The sequence below is a fragment of the Balaenoptera ricei genome, chromosome 19, assembly GCF_028023285.1.
Source record: "Balaenoptera ricei isolate mBalRic1 chromosome 19, mBalRic1.hap2, whole genome shotgun sequence".
Classification (NCBI taxonomy): Eukaryota; Metazoa; Chordata; class Mammalia; order Artiodactyla; family Balaenopteridae; genus Balaenoptera; species Balaenoptera ricei.
The window spans coordinates 15,533,346-15,553,757 of NC_082657.1; the positions used below are offsets into that span (position 1 = coordinate 15,533,346).

At 41.8% G+C, this 20,412-nt stretch overlaps 1 protein-coding gene across 1 annotated transcript in view; it reads left to right on the plus strand.

Moving 5' to 3' along the window:
- Window positions 1-19,727, plus strand: part of LOC132354002 (zinc finger protein 27-like) — an 82,086-nt gene extending 62,359 nt beyond the window's left edge. The window contains 5 exon segments of the mRNA XM_059905516.1: window positions 837-958; window positions 5,673-5,717; window positions 12,168-12,297; window positions 12,818-12,913; window positions 16,120-19,727. Coding sequence (XP_059761499.1) covers window positions 837-958; window positions 5,673-5,717; window positions 12,168-12,297; window positions 12,818-12,913; window positions 16,120-17,102 — 1,376 coding nt within the window. The 3' untranslated portion in view covers window positions 17,103-19,727.
- The last annotated feature ends 685 nt before the right edge of the window (window positions 19,728-20,412 follow it).

Consider the following 20,412-nt stretch of genomic DNA (forward strand, 5'->3'; position numbering starts at 1 on the left):
AGATTGGCTCTTTACCAAGAAATATAATGATTGGCTTCATCTTCCACCACACTATCTGGTGGAATTATCCAGATTTTCTCCCCACCCACCCACCCCCAAATAATCTGCTTTTTAATGAAAACAGAAAAATTTACCTTGTTGCTGAAGGAAATTGAAAAAGAAAATCTCCATAGTTTCACCATATGCACCCAATTACTGTTTCCTATCCTTTTTATTTTAGTCTGTGTGACATTGTGATTTATAATAAGAAATATGTATTTGGTCTCTTCAGTGTCATTTCTGGTACAGAACTCCTAAAACCCTTGGGATTTCCTAAGTGATAAGAGGGATAAAGGTGTCTTTTGTTATTTGGAACTCAGCCCCTTTCAATCACTTCTGGGTTTTGTTTTGTTTTTTTTCCTCAGTTCCCTGACCAGGGGTTGAATCCGGGCCCTCAGCTGTGAAAGCCCGGAATCCTAACCACTAGGCCACCAGGGAACTCCCATGGGTTTTGTTAAAGGAGGTAACTTTTGGAAAGCCCCTAAGGATGGGCTTTTTTAAATTATCATTTATCATTCCTGTTTTCACAGATGAGGAAAATGAGGCCCAGTGAAGTGAATTGTCTGGACTAAATCACTTCAGTCAGTTAAAGGAATCACTGGCTTCAGACTTCTGTCTGAGTAACTCTCAGGCTCAAAGTCTTTCCAGAAGTTCCCCCTGCCCCAAACCCGGAGCACAGCCATCATTCAGATATGTCTACTGCCCAGTCTTCTGCAGGCTTCTTCCTCTTAGGCCTCAGAGAGTATTTGGGGAGGGACCATTTGATGACTCTCACCATGGGGTCTGCTTATCTTCAGGTTTCCTGAGTGCCCTGTACACCTTTGGGTCCCACCACCTCGCTGGACAGCAGGGCTCTCCTTGGGGCCCACAGGACCTTGGACACGTCTACAGAAGGCCCTGTCAGCAACTGCAGCTGAGGGTGAGTTACTGTTTTTTTTTTAATATTTATTTATTTATTTATTTATTATTTGCCACGCCACAAGACATGCAGGAACTTAGTTCCCCGACCAGGGATCGAACCCTTGCCCCTTGCATTGGAAGTGTGGAGTCTTAACCACTGGAACCCCAGGGAAGTCCCAGAGGATGAGTTGAGAAATAGAGCTGTGAGAGCCTAGGAGACCAGGTAAAAGACCCTCTGGTCCAGGAGAGGGGAATTTGGGACAAAAATCCCCTTCTGAAGGAGTCACCTAGGGTCCAGACCTCTTGCCAGAGCAAAGATTCCTACATAACAGGAAATAGCATCATCCCTGAGCCAGAAGTTTAGCAAGACTCAAACTGTTGTCTCTCCTTCCAGGGACCCTCCATGGCTACATGGTGGGAGAAGGGTTGGCCCTAAGATTCAGAGAGACAGACAGAAGTGAAGAGGGAGGCAGGGAAGGCCATGTTCTCTCATGTGATAGGCATGTTCTCTCAGGGGAAGGTGACATTGGTCCAACCCAGTGCATTCTGCCATCTTGTAGTGTGGCATGTGGCCAACCCACTCCCTTATTTTTTCTGGCCCTGTCTGGACTCTTAGCTGCATAGCCACGGAGACCAGGCTGAGGCTGAGTAGCCAAGTCCAGGAAGGTGAGGGAGGGAGTGTACTCTCTTAGAGTCCAGGAAGGTGAGGGAGGGAGTGTAGTGGCCCAAAGCTGGATTAACTGCCCCAGGCCTTTCCTGCCAGCTCAATTCCTAATGGACAGTTCAGTTCTCTCAGAGAACCCCGTCCCCTTTTCGAACCCTCATGTGACTTCCCTCATAATGAAAAAAGGCAGTGGGAAAATGAATGAAATATGTAAACAATGAAATGCATATGTGTTACAGTTACAGATTAGAGTAAGAAACATCTGCCACCCAAATCGAGCCACTAATAATATTTTATTGTATTTCATAACAAAAGTTTTTCTACATATATATTTCTTAAATAATGGGATTGTGGGTTTTTTTGTTTTTTAAAACTTGAGATGTAACTTACATAGAAAATAGCATGTAGCTTTATGAAATTTTCCATATATGCACCCTCATGTACCCACAGCCCAGATCATGATAGAGAATATTTCCAGCTCCTCAAAGGCTTCCCCACTTCTCCCAAGCAGTGCCTGCCCAAAGCCATCACTTAGGTCAGGGCTGCCTGTTTCTGAACTTCATATAAATGAAATTGAAACAAGTAGATCATACCTTGTTTTTTAACTGCTTTTTTGACTTACAGGTATAACTTGATTAATATATTATTTAAGCAAAGAAGTATCTGTATTTAACATTCAAGGAAATCACTTTTTATTTCTTCTGTAGAAGAGACAGGAATCTAAGTAGTTCATCTTAATACCATTGAGGCAAATTTGTTATATCTTGTGAACAGGATGTTCCTTAACAAAAGACATAAGGGAGCTTTCTGGGTGATGGAAATGTTCCATATCCTGATTGTGTGGTGATTACATGGGTGAATAATTTGTCAAAACTTATCGAACTGTACAGTTAGAATGGGTTCATTTATTATGTGTAAATTATACCTCAGTAAAGAAAAAACATTTTTTTAAGACACAGTAAGCTCATTGCTCAGTCTCTTCCGCTGCTGATTCGATAGTTAAATGCCACTTTCACACTAACCATGCTTTATGACTTATGCTTTATGACCTGTACAGTATTTCAGTGCATTTAATGGATATTTATTGTCTACTAAGAGAAAAGTAAAACATTAACTCACTTAGCACTGTAGTGTTAGGAATTTTTCCATATATGTACCCTCACGTACCCACCACCCAGATCATGATAGAGAATATTTCCTGCACTTCAGAATTATTCTCTTTTTCAAAAGATGATATGTCAGTAGGTTCATGAGAAAGAACTTCTGTAAAACAAAGCAAGGAAAATGTATTCATTTGGAAACAATTTTTTCCCTTAAAACTAGTGTCTTCTGCCAATCACTAAACTAATTGGAAGCTGTTCACTTTCCTTAAAAGGAGAAACTCATAATTTTATTCACATTCTTTCAGAGGTTCAGAAGGGCTTCTAGAATTTCCTCCTCTCAGAGAATCTTTATTTTTTCTTAGTAACAACTTGAACAGTTCTTCATCTACACTATTGGAATATATAAGTAAAGCAAACAACAATTTTTACCACCATTATTAAGATGTTGTATAAAATTCTTCCTAGCTTTTGAATAATTTAGTAGGTCTGGACCTTGGGTGACCTTGAGGCCTCAGTCTTCATCCTGAGGTAGTCTGACCCAATGAACCCTCTGTATTGTTAACATTTGGCATGCCTAGGCTATTTTACCAAGAAAGTTTACCTCCACTTGTCCAATTAGGACAAGTATTATCTCAGTTCGAGGATGATAATATTATAGGGATTTCACCTTCAGTGCTAAGCTCACCATGTGGGCAAGCTTAATATTTAGGGACACTGAAGTCCTGTTATACTTATGTGACATTTGGAATAAGTCATTTTTAAATTCTCAGGCTTACTTGACACATAAAAGTATAAAATTAAATAAAGTCTGTTCTTCCAGCCGTGGCCATTTCTTCTCAGTCTCCTCTGGTTAATTTTCTTTGATCTCAGAATTGACCAACTGTAAGAAAAGGGCAGTCACTGATTAGTGTTGGAGGGATTATTCATGATTATGTAAAGAAACCTCAGGACAGTAATTTGCTAGACCTGTTTTTACAGGAGAGAAATCAGGATAGTCAAATGATGTGAATGTCACTATACTCAGGAAAAGCTCTTCTCTGTCTTGTAGGAGAATTATAGTCTCTTCTTTTTGCAAAGGAGAGATATTAGTTGCTCTGTTTTAAAGGTTGTCCTCCTAGACTGTTTCTCAGTGGGCAAAGCCTGGATCTGGGGGGAGTCAGCTGTGGGGTTGACAAAGTTGGAGTTGTCAGCCATCAGGGCCACAACTCAAGAATGCCAATCAGGAGACAAACTCTTGTAGCCCCACAGTGGTGGGATGGTTTTCCTGCCCTCAAAGGCATGAATCAGTTCTGGTGGATGTTAAGACTTATTTTGTCTGAGCCTTGCCTTTTGCTTTTTGCCTTTCTTTTCCTTTTCTCTTTTACTGAGGTATAAAATACATAGAGCAAAATGTACAAATCATAAATATACAACTTGATGAATTTTTAAAATACATATACACACTCATGTAACCACCACTTAGATCAACACTTCCATCACCTTAGAGCTGGGGTTGGCAAACTCTAGCCCACTAGCCAAATATGGCCTGCCATCTGCGTTTGTAATTAGTTTTATTGGAATACAGCCACACTCATTCGTTTACATATTATTGTCTACAGCTGCTTTCGTGCTACAACAGCAGAATTGAGTAGTTGTGGAAAACTCCATATGACCCCCAAAGCCTAAAATATTTACTGTCTGGTCCTTTAAATGAAAAGTTTGCTGACCTACCTTAGAAGGCTCCTTTCTGCCCCATCTCAGTGATTCATTCCCTTCCCCCATTCTGACTCTGTCTCCATATTATTCCTTTTACCCATTCTGGAACTTTCTAGAAATTGAATTATACAGTATATTCTCTCCTAAGTTTGACTTCTTTCATTTGGCATAATGTCTGTGAGATTTATCCATGTTGTTGCATGGATGTCAGCAGTTCATTCCTTTTTATTATTGAATAGTATTTCATTGTATGGATGCATCACAATTTATCTAGTTCTCCTGGGCAGTTTCTAGTTTTGACTCACTATGATCAAAGCTGCTATGAACATTCTTACATTAATACAAGTCTTAGTTGAACAATATGCATGTATTTCTCTAGTATTTCTCTAGTATATGTCCAGGAATGGAACTACGTTCAGCTTTAGTAGATATGGCCAAATGGTTTTCCAAAATGGTTGAACCAAATTACAGTCCCCTCAGTCATGTGTGAGAGCTCTTGTTGCTTCTGGATGTGGATTTTCAATCCCAGGCTGTAAATTATTGGCAAAGTATAGTCAGACCTATTTGTAAGGTTTCTCACTATTGTAAGTGAAAAACTTAAAACATTCTTAATCAATGTTTGGTACAAATTTAGTTCCATATTTCGTAATATGGTAGATGTTTGCTCTCATCTGTTAAAAATTATTTTTTAGGGAATTCCCTGGGGTCCAGTGGTTAGGACTCAGCGCTTTCGCTGCAGTGGCCCAGGTTCAATCCCTGGTCAGAGAACTAAGGTCCGGCAAGCTGTGCAATGTGGCCGAAAAAAAATTATTTTTTAATGACAATACTTAATAAACTGCTGGGTGAATAACAAGGTTTAGCCTTTCAGTAATTATTTGTACCATACTTTAAGTAACCATTAGTTGTATTAATGTTACACAGCTATTTTACTTTGCTTTGAGTTTTTTTGATAATATTTTTATTACAGATATAGAAGCCCCTTTTCCAGAATATACTTGGGGACAGTTATTTAAGTTTTAAGGATTTTGTTTTTTAATAACTTTCAGTTCTTACTTGGTAGCAACTTTTGTTTCCTGATAAGTCTCTTCTGTGCATCCACATTCTGAATTGAATGGCAACACTTTTTTCTTCTACCCCAGTGATCTAAAGCATGGGTTTTTGTCCAAGATTTACAGGGAATTTGCAAGTTCTAAAACAAGCCCGGTCCCTCACAGCTCTGTTCTCTTTCCCCATCCTCCTCCCCACCCCTCCCCCCATCTCTATCTTCACAGGCCGCAGATCTTTTTCCAAGAAAACAGAAAATGATCGAGTACCAGGTAAGTGTGACATTAACGCGCCTACTTTTGGGACTTCCTTGGCGGCCCAGTGGTTAAGACTCTGTGCTTCCAATGCAGGGGGTGCAGGTTCGATCCCTGGTTGGGGAACTAAGATCCCACATGCCGCACGGCGTGGCCAAAAAACAAACAAAATGAGCCTACTTTCCCTTCTTGGGGAAACTGTTCTAGAAAAAAATATATGCATTTCAACCACATATGCTTTGTCATAGGCTGGGTTCTCAGGAAAACAAACTTGGGGGTGGAAATTTGCACACAGAAGGTTTACTAGGGAGGCTCTTGGAACACCTGTAAATCAGTGAAGGAAGCAAGGTGGGCAGAGGGAGTTGTTGAACAGAGGCATCAGCTGATCTTATAAGATGCTCTGGAGCTGCGATGGTCCTCAATGTTGTCCTGAATGGAGGCAAGGAGGCCTTTGTGTTCTGAAATCAACCAGTCATTGGTTGTAGGCTGCCCCAGGGAGGGGACATAACCTTGGGTGGGGTCGCTCCCTTCGGCCAAGGGAAATTCTCTAAAGGTTTCAGGCCGGCAACAGCCAGCCATCTCCTAGCAGCTGGGAGAAGTACCTTGGTACTGCAGGGAGATTTGGGTGGAATACCACAGCCTCTCTATACACATAGACACAATGGCCAGATACTTATTATACATACTACTCTACCCTTTTTTCCCAATTAAAATATCCTAGAGATTGTACCATATTAGTACTAAGAACCATGCTTTTTTTTTTTTTTTTTAATAACATACATAATGCTCAATCATATGCATGGAATACTTAACCCATCCCCCATATTATGGACATTTCGGTAATTTCCAAATTTGATATTTTAAGCAATGATGCAAGGAACATTCTTTGTTGGAATACAGATGTACAAGGAGAGAGTCCAGTGAGAGTCAACTGTGGACTTCCTGGTAGCCCAGCAAAAAGGCAAACACAGCCCATGACTTGCATTGGCCATAAGGGAGAAGCATATTGTTATTTCCAAGAGAAAACTAGCTTTTCAGGGCACTTTTTTAAGAAGTGTCTTAGACATTGATGTTCCTGTGGGTTTGAACCTTCTCTGGGGCCTCTGGGGGTGGTTTCATCCACTCTTAGGTTGATGCTGGTGCGTCTGCAAGTGACTCCCACATCCATACCTAAGTTGAGGCCTCCTCTGAGAGCTTCAGACCCCTTTGCCCAACATCTGCACCTGGCTGCCCCAGAGCACTTCAGATTTAATGTGTACAAAGTTGAACTCTTGATTTCTGTCTCCTCTTCCCTGTTTCTCATCTCAGGAGATGGTACCATCCCACGAGGCAAGCCAAGACCCTGAGATTTACCCTTGACTTCTCCCCGCCTTCCACCTCTCACACTCAGTCACCAAGTATTGCTGATTTTACAGCCTCAGTGTTTCTTCCATCTCTCTCTTCTTCATCCCTGTGTTCGGTGGAAATGACATGGCCTTTTAGGTGCAGGATTACGTCTTTTCTGCTTTGCTCTGTTCTATTCCCTCCTATTCTGTTTCATCCTGTCCTGTCCCACTCCACCCCATCCCATTCCAGTTAGCTCTTTTTGGGAAATACTGCCCAGAACCTGTCACTGAGCCAGGTCCTGTGCTCTGTGATGAAGCCTGACTGCTGCTCACCCACTACCACAGTATGTTGTTCTGGCATCAGAGAGGGAGTCTAGTTGGTACCTCCTTTGTGTGGGTCTTAGGGTCTCACATGCCAGCTTCCATGGCCTCCACCCTGGTTTTGGTCCTGCCTTCAGATGCATCTGCCTGGGCCACTACTCAAGTGCTACTGTTGCAGGAAAAAGAGTGGGGTGCGAGAGGGTGGTCACATCCCAGGTCTCAGGTGAGTCCCTGGGACGGCCGCCAAGTGTGGGTTCTTGGCTTCGTGCAGGAAAGAATTCAAGAGCAAGCCACAGTAAAGTGAAAGAAGGTTTATTCAGGGAGATACACACTCCACAGACAGAGTGCGGGCCATCTCAGAAGGCGAGAAGGGCCAGGGTATGTACGGGGGTTGTCAGTTTTTACAGGGGTGGGTAATCTCATAGGCTAGTAAGTGGGAGGATTATTCCAACTATTTTAGGGAAGGGGCAGAGATTACCAGGAATTGGGCCACCACCCACTTTTTGGCCTTGTATGGTCCACCTTGGAACTGTTATGGCACCTATGGGTGTGTCATTTAGCTTGCTGATGTATTACAATAAGCGTATACTGAGGTATACTGAGGCTCAAGGTCTAGTGGAAGTCAGTCGTCCACCATCTTGGACCTAGTTGGTTCTAACCAGTTTATGTCGTGTCCTCAATGGCTGTCATTCTTTTAAAGGTTGTGCCCTGCCCCCTTCCTGTCTCACCACCATAGGACCCAGCATTCTTCAAGGAGACCTACAGCCTCCTGAGAGTGGAGAGTGGCTGCTCTCAGCCCTTTCACCTCTGTGGGGCCCTATCAATGCTTCTTCCCTCTGGCCACTCCCAGAGGTAGTGGGCCAGTGCCACTGGCACTGTGTGGTGCACTAGGGCTCTCCACCCCACTGACACCGAGGCACAGGTCCTGGGTGCACCCCCCCACCTTTTTTTCTGTCCTTTAGAATTGTTTTCCCTTTCTTAACAGATTTTTAAATATTGATTTACAATCTTTTTCTACTTAAAATAGGTACTTTTATATTGTGCTGTCATATGCCAGGCACAGTTTATAAAGGCTTTACACATGTTAACTCATTTAAACCTCATAATATAATAACTAAGAGACACACACTATTATTATCTCCATTTAACAGATGAGAAAACTGAGGCACAGAGAGGTTAAAGAGCTTTCCCAGGGTCGCTTATTTAGTGGCTGAGCCTGTATTTGAACTCGAGCAGTCCTGCCCCAAAGTTCATGCTTTTAACTGATCTGCTCTATTGCCTCTCACATCTGTCAGTGACTGTAGAGCAGTGGACAGCAGTCCACAAAACCACCCTCACTTCTGACAGCAACTGTAAGTTTGGAGGTTCCCAAGACCACCCTCGGGTTTGATAATTCGCTAGGAAGACTCACAGAATGTTATATTCACAGTTAGGGTTCATTACAGCAGACGTATACAGATTCAAATCAGCCGAGAAAAGAGACACTTGGGGCAGAGTCCAGGAGAGTTCCACACACAGGACTTCCATGTGTCCTCTCCCAGTGAGTGTGGACAGTGCGAAATTCTCTCAGCTACCATGTGTGACACTACAGAGTATTACCAACCAGGGAAGCTCACCTAAGCCTTGGTGCCCAGAGTTTTCTTTGGGGGTTGGTCAAGTAGACATGACTGACTGCTGACTTCAGTTTCCAGCCCCTCTGGAGGTTGAGCTGATTGATGTCTGTGAGCCAAAGCTTCCCCCAGAAATCATGTTGTTAGACTATCTGGTGTGGCCCAATGCCCCCAGGTAAACAGAGACACTCTTACCTAGGAGGATGTTACAGGGGTTTAGCGATTAACTTCTAGGAACTGAGGGCAAAGGTCAGACCTCTCCTTGGGCAAGGTTAAATTCTCTACTATACAGTCACTTGAAGATAATATCTTAGGTACTAAAGAAAAAACTGTTTCCTCTACTCACAGGAGTAGAAGAAGTTTTTTCCCCACACAAAACAATTCTCCAATTCTATGCAGACCCTACAAGTTAGGGGGTCAGTCTTACAAGACTGCCCCCCACTTCAGATGCCTATTGGATATCCCAGGTGGTTACCTGAACTTCTGAGTAGCCAGCTATAAGTTGGGGGTTCCCATGACCCCCCTCCTCAGTTTTGATAATTTGCTATAACTCACAGAACTCAGGGAAACACTTTACTTACTATTACAGGTTTATTATAAAGGATATTATAGAGGATACAAATGAACAACCAGATAAAGAGGTATGTAGGGCAAGGTACAGAGGGGTCCGGAACACAGGAGCTTCTGTCCCCATGGAGTTTGGGGTGCACACCCCCTGGCTGAGTTCACGAACCTGGAAGCTCTCCCGGGTTTTTATGGAGATTCCATTATTTAGGCATAATTGATTAAATTATTGGCCTTTGGTGATTAGCTCAATCTCAAATCCCTCTCCCCTCCCCAGAGATTGGGGGGTGTATGGCTATAGGTTCCAACCATCTAATACCTGGTTGGTTCCTCTGGCAACCAGCCCCCATCCTCAAAGAGTTACATCATTAATATAAACTCTGAGATGATTGACACGGGCTTGTTACTACTAATAAAAGACACTCCTATTATTACTTCTGTCGCTCTGGAAGTTACAAAGGTTTAAGAAGCTCTGTGCCAGGAATCAGGCAAGAAGATCAAATATATATATATTTCTTTTTTTTTAAATTTATTTATTATTTTTGGCTGAGTTGGGTCTTCATTGCTGCGCACGGGCCTTTCTCTAGTTGCCGCAAGCGAGGGCTACTCTTCGTTGCAGTGCGCGGACTACTCTTCGTTGCGGTGCGCGGACTTCTCATTGCGGTGGCTTCTCTTGTGGAGCACGGGCTCTAGAGTGCGGGGGCTTCAGTAGATGCGGCTCAGTAGGCTCAGTAGTTGTGGCTCATGGGCTCTAGAGCATAGGTGCAGTAGTTGTGGCACACGGGCTTAGTTGCTCCGCGGCATGTGGAATCTTCCCGGACCAGGGCTCAAACCTGTGTCCCCTGCATTGGCAGGCAGATTCTTAACTACTGCGTCATCAGGGAAGCCCTATATTTCTTAATATATCACAATATCACAGATGCCTTCTTAGGTTAGTACCTGTGGGTCTTTCAGCAGCTATCTGGTTCCGGGGCACTGGGCTCTTTGGAGAATTTGTTCTCTGTGCCCTAAACCAGAGGACTGACTGCCCGGACAGTGTAATCTGAGGCTTGCCAGGCTGTGGAGCCTCCTTTCCAAACTTCCTCCTCTGGGTCTCCAGCTGGACTCTTCTGCCATTGGCCTCTTGTGTTTTAGTGTCCCTTGGGCCTCTGGCCTGAGGACTCTGCTCATCCTGTCTCCTTGCTGAGAGAGACCACACTGTGTGACAACTTTAGCTACCATTTCTGTGCTGATGGTTCACACAGCTTTAGCTCCGTTCCTGTTCTTGCTCCTGACATGACTCATGTCCATCCTGCTGCCTGCCGAGTGTCTCCCCCTTTATGTCCCCCAACACACCACGTCCTCTTTGCTTTTGCAGTTTTTCTCAGCTGCAATTGAGATTGGTGACCAGTGTCACCCAGCTGCATTTGAGATACCACAAAGGTAAGGGTGTTACCCTTACACCTTCTTCACACCCTACGACCAGTTAAGGTACAGGTTCTGCTCTTCTTTACATTGGTCCTTCTCTGTCTCACTGTTTCCATCCTACTTGTGAGCATCATCTTCCACCTAGGTTAGTACAGAGTCTTTCCTTTCTTCTCCCTCCAGGTCACCCACCACATTTCTCTTTCCATCCATTCACTTTCAAACTATCTGTGAGTTCTGTATCTCTTGTAGGCAGTATTACTTTTTTCTCCAGTCTAACAATCTCTGACTTTTTGGAGTGTTTAATCATGTATTAAATAACCTTATAATTTAATATAGTTTAATATAATTATTGGTAGGATTGGATCTATATCTTTTTAGCATTTAGTTTTCTATTTGTCCCATCTGCTTTTGCTTTGTTTCTTTTCTCTTGTGTGTGTGTTTTTGTGCGGATTAACTGAACATTTTTTAGAATTTTATTTACTTCAATACACCTCTTTGCACTGAGTTTAGTGATTACTCTAGGAAACAATGTACATCCTTAACTTTTCACAGTCTGCTTAGAGTTACCATTGTACAGCTTGACACAGAATGCAAGAAACTCACCACATACCTTCTAGAATGTGCTTTCTACATACCCCACTCCCTTGATAGATTTCTCATTGTCTTAAAGTCCATCATTTCATCACTCACAGGCCTCTGTACTCTCTCCTGTAACTGAGTGACTTGCCATCCTTAAAATCACTGTTTGGCCCCCGTGCCTTTGTTCATGCTGCTCCCTCTGCAAGGAAGGCAGTATTTCCACCTCTGCAGAGAAGATTCAGCTGCACATATCCCTTAGCTCTGAAGCCTAACTAGACCCTGATAATTTTAGTGGACCATTCACTTCTCTGCATGCCATAGCCCAGATGTCCTGCTATCACAGCTCTTACCCTTTCACCCTGAGGGCCTTACATATTGCTCTCCCTGCCAGGCTGTGAGCTCCTTGAGGTCAGGTGCCACCCATGACTGTGTCCCCAGCAACCAGGACTGGGTCAGACACAGTCTTCAGTCAATATGTGTTGACCCAAATATAAATGACAGTGGCTTCCAATCCCATCATATATAGTCCAAAGCCAGGAATATAAAAAGCATCCTAGATAAATGATCATAATAAGCTCTGACCTATGAACATTATAAAAAATCAGAACCATCCACCTCTGCCTACACTTTCCCCACATGACTCAATGTCATTTCATCTTCAGCAGAGACCTGTGTCATTCAAGGATGTGGTAGTGGGCTTCACTCAAGAGGAGTGGCACAGGCTGAATCCTGCTCAGAGGGCCCTATACCGGGATGTGATGCTGGAGACCTACAGCAACCTCGTCTCAGTGGGTAAGAACAGCTCTGCCACACAATCTAGATTATGCTTGAATGACCACCTTTCCTTTTTCAGTTGCTAAAAGTAACTGAAGTACCTAGAACCTCTGAAGTACCAAATACTTTCTATGTGCCAGATACTGTTTTAGCCACTTTTAAAATATTAACTCATGTAATCCTCATAAGAGCCTTATGAGGTAGGTACTGTTAGTACCACTATTTTACACATTTGGGAACTGAGGCAGAGAAGGTGAAGTAACTTGCCCAGTGTCACCCATGCAGTACATAGCAGAGCCAGAGCGGGATTTGAACCCCAGCAGTATGGCTGCACAGTATGTATTCCTAACCTTTATACTGTGTGCTTCAGTGAGCTTGGCTTGAGTTTCAGTGGTCCTGGATTACTAGTTCCTTTTGAGTTCTGGACAAAGTGTGTGTACAGTCTCCTCCCAAGTACAGTGTCTGTTGTGTAGCCTTTAATGCTGCCTGAGAAGACCAAGGAGCTCAGTCCAAGGCCTGGATCATTTCCCTGGAACAGGTTATGAAGGCACCAAACCATATGTGATCCTCAGGCTGGAGCAGGAAGAAGCACCATGGATTTGTGAGGCGTCATGCTCAGGCTGCCACTGTTGGGGTAAGTATGATAAATCCAGCAAAAGATGTACTAAGGGAGGCTGGCACCTTTGGGATTTTGTTCAGTGTCCAGCTTTTAAAAGCCTTAGAGCTTTGAAAGCCGCTGGACACATTTCTCTGAGAGCTTCAGCCTTCTTGGTGACCCTTCAGCCTCCATGCATCCCACCTCCCTGTGTGCTTGCTCCATCTCCTTTTCTCCAGAATCCTTGGTCTCTCTCTTGAGGTTATCAGTACACTTTCTCTTTCACATTCAGGCATTCTTACAAATAAGCTTCTGTGATTCTCTTGTTCTTGCTGATTCCTTCCTATTCTCTATTCTAACAGTTTTTGGGTAAAATGCCCCAGACCTGCCTGCCATACTCAGAGTCTCACTTCCTATCCTTTCTTTAATCCCTTATGTTATCCCTGAGTCCCTTAATTTCCTAAGTCACAGAGGAGGAAGCAGTGAATTCCAGGAAGTGAACAGGGACAGTTGGGTAGTGAAGGAGATGCCTGAGTTTGGCCTGTCTTAACCACTTCTATTTAATTTTCAGAATAACTGCCCCTCTCCCATCAGCTCTATAAAATATCTCAACAATAATCCCTGGTATCCTGAGTGTTGGTAACCTACTCTTTAGAATGCCTCTGGACTTCTGCTTCTCCAATAGAGTCATGAGTTTAGCAAGAAGAGTCAGTGCCATCTGTTTCTGGATCTCTTTATGCCATTTGTACTTGGTGTTATAATCCCATAATTGAATTAAATATTATATAAACCCCAAAAACATTCAAGTCATTTCATGCTTCTCCCCAAAATAATGTCTTTGAGATTTCCAGCTTTCACTGGTTGTAGTAGTAGCAGCAATAACATTAGCATTTCTGGCCAACACTCAGTGTGTGCTCACTTTGTGCCAGGTCTGTTCTCAGTCCTTTACATATATCAACTCATTCAACCCTTACAATACCTGTGAGGTGTTTATTACCAGCCTTTATTCCCCCATTTACAAATGAGCAAACAATCACAGAAAGGTTAAGAAACTTGTCTAAGAACATATAACAAAGTAAGGGACCAAATGGGGATTTGAACCCAGGTGGTCAGGCTCTAGAACCAGCATTCTTTTTTTGTAATTTTTTGGCCATGCCGCACGGTATGTGGGATCTTAGTTCCCTGACCAGGGATCGAACCCGCTCCCCCTGCAGTGGAAGTGCAGAGTCTTAACCACTGGACTGCCAGGGAAGTCCCTAGAACCAGTATTCTTAACCATCACACTCTGGTGCCCTCTGAGGTGTATATTGCTTCATGAAACTGCTCGTCAACCTTCCTGAAACCATTGTAACCTGGCTATCAACTGCTTTTCTTTTCCCTCTTTCAAGAATTTTATATAATAATTGCCAAAAAAAAGTATCTAGTCAGCCCTCCTTTCTAAGTTCTCTGTATCCTCTATTTCCCTGCCTGCAGCCCAGCCTTTTCCTTCCAAGGGACTACTGCATTTTCTGTTTTCCAAACTTGATTCTGTTCTCAATGATGTAACTCCCTAAAGAAGTCGTCCGTTCTGAGACCATATGATGCTCACAACCGTCCTCTTTGCCATTTTGCCACCTTTTGTCCGCCTTGTACCACCTAGGCTCCCCTATCCCCCATTTTACCAGTCTGGATCATCTCCACAGTTATGTCCACTTATCCCTGTTTTTTGTCGAGCAAGAACTGAAGTCATCCTCTTTTCTACTTGCTACCTCCCCTCCACCCAACACGCACACAAGTGCACGCATATATATACCTCACCTTACTTCTCATTCCAGAGTTTTGCTACCATGAGCTCATTTTGAATCTTCTGTCTCTGTCACCCTAATTGTTCTATGCATATGTGCTAGTTTTGTTGGTTTTCCTTTGAGAAATGACGTTAAATCTTCCTGTCTACTTTTCATTTTCCACTGACATCTCCTAAAGTTGGACCCAAATTACCTCATGCCTGAAAGTCTTTAAGTTAGGGTTTCTTAATCATTTTTGTGCCATGGAACTCTTAACCATTCTGGTGAAGGCTAATAGACCCCTTTTTTACATATTAAAAAAAAATAAAACCCATAAGATTACATGAGAAACAAATTACTAAAATACAGTCATTACTGAAATAAAGTTAGAAAATGCAGTATCAAAATATTAATGATGTTAATGATATTAGTGATAGTAGTAGATATACTTCCTTATTTATACATTAAATTATGAGATCTCCCATCAGGTCAAATGAATTGTCATGATCTCAAAGTAGAGATGATCGTAAACATATTTTGAGAAATCTGTGACAACTATAGTGTGACATGAAAATACCTTATTCACAAACTAGGACAGTTACAGGAGCTAATACTACTGTGTTTTGTTGTTCACATCCATAATCAAAGGAAATGCTCAATTGTAGTTAGAACAGATTTCTATATACCAAGTTAAGAGCTCCTGCTTTAAATTCTAGTTAGCTTCGTTGATTCCTTCTTTTATCTAGTTCATCTTAGAGCCCTTGCCATTTATATTATTACTAACTAGCTCAACATAAGCTCTCTGACTGCTATAACAGTGCTTGTCAAACTCTTAATATGATAACGAAGCATCTGGGCAACTTGTTAAAATACAGATTCTGATTCTGTAGGTTTGGGGGTGGGGCCCAAGATTCTGCATATCTGCCTACATATCAGTTCCCAGATGAGGCTGATGCTGACCATTGAGAACCATGCATTGGGTAACAAGGTGCTTTATGACATTTAAACCCATTTCCTCTGTAACAGGGATCGGCAAACTTTGGCCTGTAGGTCAGCCACCTAATTTTGTGCATAAAGTTTTATTGGAACACAGCTGCACCCTTCTTACATTTACATACTGGCTGTGTTCTCACCATACAATGGGAGAGTTAAGTAATTGTGACCGAGACCATATGGCCCACAAAGCCTAAACTAGTCGCTGGTCCTTTAAGAACATGTTTGCCAACCACTGCTATATAATATCTTCTCATCTTCAAAATTATTTCTCTCTATCATCTATGACATGTTCCATTACATTTGTGCCGGTTTCTGAATCTTCTATACTCGTATAATACTTTTCCCTGTATTGGTGCCTTTAGTTACGATTCATGCTCTCTATTCATATACTGTGCACCCTTTAAATTTTTAGGGCATTTCTCAAATAGTTTTATTCCAGGTCATAATAACAGATTCATAAGGAAAGATTTGCTGTACCTTCTCCAGAAAACATTTGGCAAGGTAACGTCCAGAAGAAGAGACAGCAAGACATGCTTTTGAGGCAAGGTACATTCATCAGCAAGAAAACGTTGCCCAAGGAAAGAAGCCATGAATGTAATAAGTTTGGGAAAATATCACATCTGAGCACTGATCTTTTTCCTTCAATTCAAAACCCTAATAACTGGGACTCTTGTGGAAAGAGTGTGAACCATAATTTAGACTTGAATGGTTTTAAGAGAAACTATTCAAAAAAGCAAGATGAGTGCTATGGATGTGGGAAATTATTACAACATACAAAGCATGATAGAAGACCTAATGGAGAAAAATTCTGGGAATGCAGTCACTGTGAGAAAGCTTTCAGCCATAACCCAGCACTTACGTATAAACCAGCAGTAACCAATTCTCTTGTGTACAAACGGAAGAGGGTTCCACCTACAGAGAAACCCCATGTCTGTACTGAGTGTGGGAAAGCCTTCTGCTACAAGTCTGAATTCATTAGGCATCAAAGAAGTCACACTGGGGAGAAGCCATATGGATGCACTGACTGTGGAAAAGCCTTTTCACATAAGTCAACCCTCATTAAACACCAGAGAATACACACTGGGATAAGACCCTTTGAGTGTTTCTTTTGTGGGAAAGCTTTCACCCAGAAGTCACACCGCAGAGAACATCAGAGGACACATACAGGAGAGAGACCCTTTGTGTGCAATGAATGTGGGAAGTCATTTGGTGAGAAGTCATACCTCAATGTACATCGAAAAATACACACAGGAGAAAGACCCTATCGTTGCAGAGAATGTGGAAAATCCTTCAGTCAAAAGTCATGCCTCAATAAACATTGGAGAACTCATACCGGAGAAAAACCCTATGGATGCGACGAATGTGGCAAAGCTTTCTACCAGAAGCCAAACCTCAGCAGACATCAGAAAGTTCATGCTAGGAAGAATGCTTACAGGAATGAAAACCTAAAAATTGTAGGAAAGCCTTGAACAAGATATCCTGTTTCATTATATGTGGAGGAATTCATCCTTAGGAGAAATCTCATTAATCTAATGACCAAGTGTTTTATCATAAGGCAAGTCATGCTCCAATTGTGACAGAAAGTTTTATACTAAAGATTATAGAAAATATTTTATAAAACATAAACCTGTTCATTCTGGCTTATGAAAGTTTAAATGATAACAGAATACAAAATATATGTGAAGAAAATTAGAGGTATATTATGGTATGTCCCACAGTGAGCCACATAATAAGCACTACTTATATTTTAGAATTATAAATGTGAATTTAATAAATTATGAATGTCAAGCACATATGTAGAATGCCATTCACCAAACTTTTTCACTCTAAATATCACCATTGTCTTTTGGTGTCTAACAATACAAAAAACAACAACAACAATAATAATAATAATATGGCCAGCTATTTTTTTTTAAAGTTTTAACATATTAAACCAGCACATTTTCTCCACCTTTTCTAGCACAACTGGCTTTTTAATCAGGAAGAAAGTAAAGTTGAACCAACAGCACAAACCATACGAAAAAAAAACCTGCAGGCAGACTTAAGATTTAAAATTTTAAAATAACAGTAAAATTCTTGAAATAAAATGAAAGGAGACTACATGTACAATCTAGGAATTGGGGGAGATTAACTTTACCAACCCAGGACACTCAAAAGCTGTTAAAAAATAAATATTTGACTACATAAAAAGTGCAATCAGACTTCCCTGGTGGTGCAGTGGTTGGGAGTCCGCCTGCCAGTGCAGGGGACACGGGTTCGAGCACTGGTCTGGGAAGATCCCACATGCTGCAGAGCAGCTAGGCCCGTGTGCCACGACTGCTGAGCCTGCGCTCTAGAGCCCGCAAGCCGCAACTATTGAGCCCACGTGCCTAGAGCTTGTGCTCCACAACGAGGAGAAGCCACCGCAATGAGAAGCCCACGCACCGCAACAGAGAGTAGCCACCGCTCGCTGCAACTAGAGAAAGCCCCCGCACAGCAATGAAGATCCGATGCAGCCAATAAATAAATAAATAAATATATTTTTTTAAAAAAGTGCAATCTTTTGCACGGCAAAAGATGCCATCAACAGTCAATAAACAATGATTTGGGGGAAAATATTTGCAGAGCCAATCAGAGAAAGAGTGGTCTTCGTATTGACAGGAAAGAAAATAACCCAATAGCAAAACATGGCAAAGAATGGACAGTTGAGAGAAGAGCAAATCCAAGTGGCTGATGGGCTTATCAAAAAAATGGTTAGGGCTTCCCTGGTGGCGCAGTGGTTAGGAATCCGCCTGCCAATGCAGGGGACACGGGTTCGTGCCCCGGTCTGGGAAGATCCCACATGCTGCGGAGCGGCTAGGCCCGTGAGCCACAACTACTGAGCCTGCGCATCTGGAGCCTGTGCTCCGCAACAGGAGAGGCCGCGACAGTGAGAGGCCCGCGCACCGCGATGAAGAGTGGCCCCCGCTCGCCGCAACTGGAGAAAGCCCTCGCACAGAAACGAAGACCCAACGCAGCCAAAAATAAATAAATAAATAAATAAATTTATTTTTTTAAAAAAAAGGTTAGCCTCAGTAGTTGTTGGAGAATGCAGATTTAAGTTATAATGACAGTATGCAATCAAGCTGACGAAAAAGAGCAGGAATGCTTTTTGCTCTCAGGACAAAGGGTGTTCTTAAGACACTGCTGGTAGAAACATGAATTGTTACAGCTCTTTTGAAAAGCAATCTGACATCTATTATAACTTAAAATACTTATGCCACTTTGGGGAATCTTCTCTTAGAAGTAAAACCCCAATACATAAGGGACATGTACATTTATTGTGAATTGTTCCTAGTGGCAAAAAACACTAGAATCAAAATAAATGCCCATCAGCAGGGAAACTTGAAGAGGGAAGGAACTATAGTATATCCATTCCATAGGATGTTTATATAGCCATTAAGGTGGACAAGTTAAAGCTATGCTAGTGGACTTGAATGGAATTCCACAATGTTTTCTTGAGAGAAAAAAGCAAGGGAGAAGTGTGTAAAATGACTCTGTTTTTGTAAATCAGTTACAAAATGCTTCTAGGTGCTTATGAGTGATAAACGTGTATCATATATGTTTGTGTAAGATTTTATATGCATGGAGAAAAGTATAGAAGAGTATACATTGGGTTCGGGGAAGGTGGGTGATGCAGGTGGATAATGGGGTAGTCAGAGAAGGAAAATGAAAGCCCCAAAGAAAAATTATGTAAATAACTGAACCAAGTATGATATGTCAAATATGTGATTAAGAAATTTGAGGGGGAAGCTAGAACTCTACTAATTTGTGGAGATATTTGTGGTATATTGTTAAGTGAAAAGAGAAAATTTCAGAATAATGTATATGAATCTATTTTTTTAAATTAAAACACGTATATGTGTGTTTATGCATGTATGTGTTTATATGAACAAAGAGAAAAGTGTGGAGGGATAGATATAAAACAAGGTATTAACATTGGTTACCCTGGTGGGGAATGGAAATGTAAGTAGTTGTTTAATTTATATATCTTTGTATTGTTTTACTTGTTACAAACATATGTTACTTTTGTAATTTGAAAAACAAAATAAAGGGGGGAAGAGTGTTTTGAAATACATGAGGCCTTGCAAATGTTTTTATTTTCTGACAAGATGGCACTCTGGCCTGGTCTATTGCCTCTCCCCTAGCTCAGTCCTTGAGATATCACCAGAGTAAAAGAAAATATGTAGATCTAAAGAGCAAAAGGCAATACTTTGAGAACCCCTCAAGTAGAGATTTTTTTGATTTTATTTTGAAATAATTTTTGACTTATAAAAAAGTTGCAAAACAGTTCCCAAATATTCTTCACACAGCTTCCCCTAATGTTAACATCTAATATAACCATAATACAATTATCAAAACCAGGAAATTAACATTGATATAATACTAGTAATTAAACTATAGCCCTTCCTACTGATGTCTTCGTCTAGCCCAAGATCCAGTCCAGATCCCACATTGCATTTACCTGTTATTTCTCTTTAGTCTCCTCCAGACTATGATAGTTCCCCAGTCTTTTCTTGTGTTTCATGACTTAGACACTTTTGAACAATACTGGCCAGTTATTTTGTAGAATATCTCTCAATTTGGGTTTGATTAACTGGGTTATGCATTAATATTACAAAAGTGCTGCATCTTCAGTGCATCATATCAGAGGGTACATGATGGTGATAAATCTTATTGGTGATGTCAACCTTGATCATTTGGTCAAGGTGCTCAATGTCAGATTTCCCCACTCTAAATCTGCCATTTCTGCCTTTGTAG